The 7,807-nt window shown below is 37.6% G+C and overlaps 1 protein-coding gene across 1 annotated transcript; it reads right to left on the reverse strand.

Annotated features, from left to right (window-relative positions):
* Window positions 1-1,908: 1,908 nt before the first annotated feature.
* LOC144640161 (uncharacterized) lies at window positions 1,909-6,389 on the reverse strand. The gene is made up of 2 exons (XM_078499379.1): window positions 6,268-6,389; window positions 1,909-3,154 (listed from the first exon to the last, which is right to left on the reverse strand). The coding sequence occupies exon 2, from the start codon at window positions 3,018-3,020 to the stop codon at window positions 2,235-2,237; it is 786 nt and encodes a 261-aa protein (XP_078355505.1). The 5' UTR covers window positions 3,021-3,154; window positions 6,268-6,389; the 3' UTR covers window positions 1,909-2,234.
* Window positions 6,390-7,807: the final 1,418 nt, after the last annotated feature.

Consider the following 7,807-nt stretch of genomic DNA (forward strand, 5'->3'; position numbering starts at 1 on the left):
GCTGAGTAAGTACTACTTCCGCAACTATTTGAGGCATATACCTAAGCGTATATCTCTCTGCCACCATGTGCAAACATGAACTCAAATGCATTTTATTTTAGGAAAAAATAGAATTATTTTAACATTAGTAAAAGTGTACCTTTTATAGAAAAATATTTTTTTAGACGGGCAGGCAGTATTTGCCGGATTTGCGTCAATTTGGATCATTTGTATTCGTTAACAGTGTGTGATTGGTGAAAAAAAGTCGAGAAACCTTCATCTATTTTTGTTATCTCACATTCAAGGACAATTTTCTCAGCTTCGCCCCATTCAAGAATTTTAACAATTCTCCGATGCATGTTGTGAGAGAAATTCCCGCTCTGCAAATTCCACAACATTTAGACAAAATGTTCTTTTTCGGCTGCAGATGTATATATCTCTTAATAAAAATAGTAACACCCTTCTACGTTTAAAGGTTAGAGTTTTTATACCAACTATTTTTTTTTTGTGAAAAAATGACCCTTAGGCGAGAACATGTTTTTTTCTTTGCAGTCACGCCAAGACCCTCGGTATTCGTATATTTATCGTTCTCGTAAAGCTCACAGGGCAGCAAAATATTCCATCTCTAATATTTAACTAAGAGGAAGAATAATATTTGAACACATCGACTGGAGAGTTATTAAGCAGACGGCTTTCTCCCGAAGCATTAGACAGAAGTCAAAGTTCCCATTTTGCTTGTTTTAGCCGTTTACAATGGTTTATCCGCTTTAAGACCTTAGCTATTTAGCTAAATTGAACATGAGAGACTCCTCTGGAGTATTTGAAGCTTTGTCTATTTATCGTGCTTTTCGTTGAGTGTTCTCTTGTGATATATGGCTCGCGATTTCTTTAATTTAAAAGCGCTTGGCTCCAAAACAATTAAAAACACGTTGTCTGCTATTGTCATTTGTGATAAACTAACGATAAACACGCTTGTATCCTCGCATTACTCACTGTGCAAATAAACACGTTTTGTGTTAAACGCGGTACATTTCGTGACGGCAGAATAAGCGGATTCGAACGGAATTTACACAAGGGGAGTTTAAATAAGGTGGCACAAGAGCTTGCCCATTAACTGTTTCGAGAATTTCTTGGGGACTCATTCGCTCGTTCTATAAACGGTTGCACTAGAAGTAAACAATTCTTGCCGCTCCGGTTTTTGACTTTTCATCTTTGATCCTACGGGTTACAATTTAAACATCCTTTTGATCAACCGCCAAAGGGGTCCCAGTACAATATAAATCTTGAGAACTTGAAATTTTTGAGGGTAACCTCACCTTGGTCCAACCAACAGAGTTTACTGAACTGTCGTGTACCGGTCAAAACACTCGGTGAAGTGTTCAGAAAACCTAAGGAGCGGCCTCACGAAAACCAAGTTACTGGCATCGTATACAAAGTGGAATGCAAATCGTGTCCTTTTGTGTACACTGGTGGAAGTTAACGATCCTGGAACTCTCGAGGGGCAGAGCACAAACCTGGCACTCGAGGCAATAATGAGTCTGCAATAAAACAACACGCGGAGACCACTGGACATGACATTCATCCTTACTATGTGGAAATACTGGAACGTGGCGTGGGTGGCCGAAACAAACGCTTTTTTGGAAATCCTGCATTCCACTGTGAACACCGAAGCGGTTAATGAACGCCAGCCTTTCCCTAAAGCGTATTTGCCACTAATTGTATCCCTTAGGGACCATCACAATTTTTAAAACTTTTAAATTTATTCTTTTAGTCATTTTCTGCTGAGGAAGGCAACAGAAAGGTTGCGGAAAATTTAATTTTTACATTTCAAAGGTCAGATACAACCATATTTTTAATTTTTATTATGACTACTGACCGCCCAAACAGCATCGAAACTCTATTGCAATATTATTTGAATAACAGTCACAATTCAAGCCAAACTCCGTAAGTGTTGATCTGTTACAGTAACGTCTGACGTCTTGTTTTAGAGTGGCTGACTGCTCTGTCAATGGATATTATGATAAACTTCTGTTCAGTTTGATACATTATCCCCGAGTTATCGCAAGCATGTTCGCTTTTAGTCCAACGATATTCTAAAATAAAGTCGAAAAGAGACGTTTTCATAGGCGCCAACATAATTTTTGATGCACATGGGAAGATGATGGTGATGTGAACTGATATTTCCACTATGGAATAAATTTTTGCGAAAAAAGAAACCGGTACGTATTTTTATCTGCGGGATTTTTTTTGACGAATTATGAAAAATATACTAACATCGAAAACTTAGTAGACTGCGAGCAGTCGGTTTTTGTTCCTGAAATATACAGATGAGGGTAAGAAACGAAGAGGGAATTGGGCGAGACAGTAAAAAAAATCCTTCGTTTCGCGGCCGCGCTTCTCGCGGCTCGCTTCGGCTGGTTCTTCGGCAGAGTCGAGGCAGCTGTATCGTAAGGATCTACATTCTCTTCTCTATCGCTCCTATTTGCTTTAATTGGAACGACAACGTCGCTGTCGCTTTCAAGCGAGCTCGAGGAGGATTCATCCCAATCTTCCTCGATTCCACTGCGTTCTTTTTCGAATTCGTTATTGTTTTCGCTGTCGTAGCCTCCCTCGCCCTTCTCCTGGTTAGAAGGTTCAGTGGCTTTCTCTTCTTCTGACAATTCTTCCTTTTCATTAGAAGGTGATTTGCTACCGGCTCTCGAATTCGTTTCTGCCCGCGTGGTGGTAGAGTCCGGTAGGGGATTTGTTTCTGTATGTTCATTCATATTTTGTAACGCAACAGTCGTCGTTGAGTCGTTTGGTAATTCCACCGGTGGAAATGTTTCCTTTTCATTACCTCTCTGTTCATCGAGGGATGCTTTTAACGTTTCGTCACTCACAAACTCAATACTCTCTCCGTCGCCCGCGGAACGAAGGCTCTTTCCGCTTTTTGATCTTCGTCCTGTAGTCTTTTTCAAAAGAATGTGCTTTACCGTCGTTTCTTTTTGATGCTTCTTAAGATTCTCTTCTGTGAGAGGAGCAAGATGAGCTTGAGTCAGCATTATTCACTCTACTGTCTGTTTTAGAAAGAGAATTCTCGCCTTTGAATTGTTGATCATCTTCTACTCTTCTTCTTTATGGCATCTTATTTTCACTTCCATAAGAGACTCGATTACTATTGGCTACATTCACGGTCCTGTAAAATATGGAAACAGAGGGCAATCATACAGATTATTTTTCTAAAACAAGCTCTAAACTTGCACCCCACATTAGGAGACAGTTGTAGCAATCGTGAGAAGTTAAAGAACGTTAACTAAACGTGCGCGCGCTTTATCACACTAATTGTTACAGACGTTGCTGACAAAAATAATCAACTGAAAATGTGCACGTAAGCCTCGATCAAACGGTCATGATAGTTGATGATAGTTCGCTGCTTCCAACTATCATTCACTATCATATTGACTATCATGTTTGCGATCAAACGCTCCATGATAGTTGATGATAGTTTGTCGAAATCACGCAATGCGCTCGCGCATTTCATTTTTGCTTTTCTCGTTCTCAACTCCACTATCACTCGGTGCAGAAATGTTTTCATGTTTTTTCCTTGTTTCCGATGCTTTCACGCCATCTCTTGCTTTTGGCAGTGATATTTTCAGTGCTTTCTCGACGCTGTTTTTACTCTTCTTCTTCCCACTTACTTTCTCGTTTTCAGCTTCACTATAGTCCAAATATTAATCTAAATTTCGGTTTTCTTCTTCGACGAACGATAGAATTTCCTTTGCGGAAGCCATGAATCTTGGATTGAGCCCGTCTTTGACTGAACCACTGACCGATAAACCATCATCCCCGCGATTAAACGGTAAAAACTATCATCAACTATCATGTCGAATTTGAGCACGTCCGAACTGCATGATAGTTGATGATAGTGCATGATAGTTCGTGTTCAAACGCGCGTGATAGTTGGAACTCTCATCAACTATCATCAACTATCATGACCGTTTGACCGGGGCTTGCGCTTTCGAAAATATATTTTTTTAGTGATGCACTTTTTTTTTGCTTCTGTTATTTATTTTGCAGGGTTATTGACTTTTAGCAAGAAAGTAATCGCTAGGCAAATACTACTATTCCCGAAAAGCGTGGAAAAATAGCAGATGTCTAATTTCAACTCACTACGTTGCTAGGGTTATGCAATATTCTGTAGATAATTTGTTAGGTTAGGGTTGATAATGTTTTTTGTCCCATAAACGCTCAGTATATACTAATAGATACTAAGGATATTATAAGCAAGGAAATTAATTCAATTAAATTCAATTTAAGAAAACTAAAAAATGAATTTTTTTCAATAGTTTTTTTTCGTTACATACTCGTTCTGTTCTGTGTTGTATGGTGCATCATTACACATGCACAGGTTTTGCCGTAGGTTATTTTAAATAAAAGTAATTTTGATATTCGCTGCTCGCTCAATGCGACGAAGATCACCCTTTTTTGAAATAAATTTTATTGAAATTAAAAACACTCGTGGAAATTTTGTTAATCAAGGCGTGCCAAATTGGAATACATTTTTACTGTAGGGAAGACTAGCATATGAAAAAGTACTGTTGTATATTTTGGAGCATTTTAAGAACAATGATTTCCTGAAAGCTGGTTTTCTTTAATAATGTACGATACTCTTTTGTTTGACTGCACTTTGATGAACTTTCACCATAATGTCAATTAAGTTTCGCTTTTATTTAAATGTGACTTAATTTTCCCACAATTGCGTCCGAAATATAAACACTAAAATCCTGCCGGAAAATTACTTTCATCATAAAAATAAACAAATATCAGTTGCAAGGCCTATGAAAATAAACTAGGTAAAGTTGAATAACGAAAAGGTGCTATAAACGTCGCTATTGAAAGTCTACGAAGGTACAGATGGTGAAATTCAACCTGAATTTAACCAAACTAGTACTGAGTAGCGTTCGGCAAAAGTTTGTTTATAACTATACTATACAAATGTGGTCTATCGAAAACCACAGAATGAGTGAATTGCTAGTTAAATGGTGGCTTTCCACAAAACATAACAGAAGTACGCATTTAGGTGCAAGCGAGTGTCGACGATTTTTTAACTGCATAACCGATATTTTTGAGCTTGAAATAGAAATTAAATGATCCCCTCAGGGAAAATCGAATTAGCCTTTGTCGTACCTTTTGAGAATTTCCTGCTGCGCCAACTTTATTTCTAAGTTCTATGATATCAAACAAACTTGTTTCCGTCGATTTGTTATGCAGTAGCTTAGTTGTATCAAAACAATTCGTTGAAACCTAAAAACTGGTGGAATTTCTTTTCTTTTTCCGTAGTCAGTTTTCAACGAATTTGCGTGTTTGTAATTCGGTCAACATGCACACACTTTTGGCTCGGAAACATGCTGGAAATCTTTCTTTTTAACCGTACTTTTTGCTACTAATTTAACCGTAAATTTTGCTAATATATATTCTCCGAGCTAAAAGCGTGTGTATTGACAGAATTACAAACACCGGCAAACAAATTTTTGGCTTTGGTAAAGCCAGCGTACAGCAGAATTGCAGAATTGGGTGTTTAGAAGACACACTACAAAAAGCAGTATTTCGCTCATTTTAAAGTAAAATGTACGTATCTTGTTGTCGAGCAAAACGTTAAAAGCTGTTTTTTCTTATTTTTTCTGCGTTTTTATCGCCTTTGCAAAAAGGAAGACAGGCCAGATTTATGAAGTGAGAAAAGTAACTCGTATAACAAGGGACAGAGCGCATGTTTTCTTGATCATAAAGAACATTATAGAGGTAAAAACTGCAGGAGCTAGCGGCATTCCAATTTATATTTCAACTATAGATGAGTTCCTAGTCATTATATAGTAGCTTTTCGTTTACGATTTAGTAGTATCACCATTAGAAAAAGGAAATTAATATGCTTTATAGTTTAACGCTTTTGGTCTCGACATATCCAAAAGCATTTTTACGTCTAAAGACACGGATTCAATAAGTCAGTTATTGCTCTCAGGACCGAATATAAACCACATTGGCCGGCATCAACCGCTTTAAATCAACTGTGGTGTAAACCAATAGCTTTGTTTGCCGAATGTAATACCGCAAAACCTATCGGAAGATATGATCCACAATCTATCGAGATAAAATCGGCGAGATTTTTTAGTAAGCCTGCAAAATGTTGCTCCGACAAAGTTGCTTAAATTATACAAGAAAAACAGAGAAAAAACTCATTTACGAGCTAAGCAGATATTCCATCGAAATTATGCATTATCTCGTAAATATCCTAAACACGATTACATTCCATACCTTTAATCCAAGGAACTATCGATTTCAAGCGATTCTTCCGAACTTGAACCTTTCTTCGCTGGTTGGGATTTAACACCAGGGACCAGACTTGAAGCCGACTTCGATTCTGACAGGTTTTTGCAGAAAAAAAATATAATTATGTACGTATTGATAGTCCGAGCTTAAATATGCACACGCCGAGTTTCTCTGAGTTTCCACGGTATCCAGCAAAACATCAGACAGCGGAGAAATGCGCAAAGCCTGTTAGTCGCGGATCGCTATTGGTCAACTACCACGTGCCAATCAGCTAACGAACGGCCAATCTCATCATCTCAAACATAGCTCATGTATGGCTTCCTTCGACAATCTTTTTCGATGTGTCTTGCTGTTACGAGCTCCGTATGGTTTCTGGCTTTCTAGCAGAAATAAAATAAAGTCTATTCATAGGTTCAAAGCATCTGGTTTGTTATCAATAAACATGGTGTTAAAGTTTCTTGATGTAAACACGAAAGTTAATTAGTGCGACTCACGTTCTGACAAAATAGACTTGCTAAAAACGCTTTTTCGAAAATTCCGCAAAAAAGGCAAAATGAATTTGTAAATGAAGACGATTCCGCAAGATTGAAGTGGTATCAATGAATGATATAAGCACAAAAATGGATAAAATAACTGTTTAAACACATTATTAATAATTGACAACATCGCTGACTAAGATGACTTAATTTTGCGCACGGCATGAATCTCATTTAGAACGGATGAAGAGTTTCGTAATGAATAAACGATTGAACAGCGAAATCATTACTAGTGTAAATTTAGTGAGTGCAATCAGGAAAAGTAGGTTCTTCTTTTGATAAGCACTATAATTGAAAAACGAAACATCTAGTTTACCGCATTCTTTCAAGATATCGAATTTCTAATCACGCAGTACAAGAGGGTAAAAAGTTTACTGTGAATGTCACGTTTACCGATCAACTTTTAATTTCTCTTTACGATAGCAAAAGACTGCCAAGCGACTCGTGATGGGAATAAAGGAAATAATCAACTGAATGATAATGTTCTGTAGTTATGCCATGAATTACATCGACCTTGAGAAATGTGACTGTGTTTAGAACTGTGTTAGGACGCAGCGCTTTTTAATGGCAATTATAAATGCTAAAAACATGGCAAATTTAACGGCTATTATAAATGCTAAAAACATGGTAAATTTAACGGCTATTATAAATGCTAAAAACATGGCAATTTTTGTCTTGAATTATGCTGCAGGTTTTCACCGAGATAATTATCCAGATGTTTTAATTTCCAGTTGACGCTCTGATAAGCGACCACTCAGATATGGAAAACTTAATATTGAAAAGCAAGTTCTGCCAGCAATTTGACTACCGCCTGCTGTACCTTTTTCTAGAAGACTTTTGTTTATGTGAACGAGGAATAACGTTTTTAAAAGGATAGTCAATCAACTACAAGACTCGCCAAGATCCAAAGCACATTGGGTAGATTGAGCGGCAATTTGTTGATCGAGTCAATCAATGGCCACCAATGGGGAAAAACGGGAAAAGGTGGC

The sequence above is a fragment of the Oculina patagonica genome, unplaced genomic scaffold (genome assembly GCF_052425735.1).
Source record: "Oculina patagonica isolate OP01 unplaced genomic scaffold, crgOcupat unplaced2, whole genome shotgun sequence".
In the NCBI taxonomy this organism is placed as follows: Eukaryota; Metazoa; Cnidaria; class Anthozoa; order Scleractinia; family Oculinidae; genus Oculina; species Oculina patagonica.

Coding starts and splice junctions, on each gene's coding strand:
- LOC144640161 (XM_078499379.1), bottom strand. CDS start 3,020: ATGCTGACTCAAGCTCATCTTGCTCCTCTCACAGAAGAGAATCTTAAG.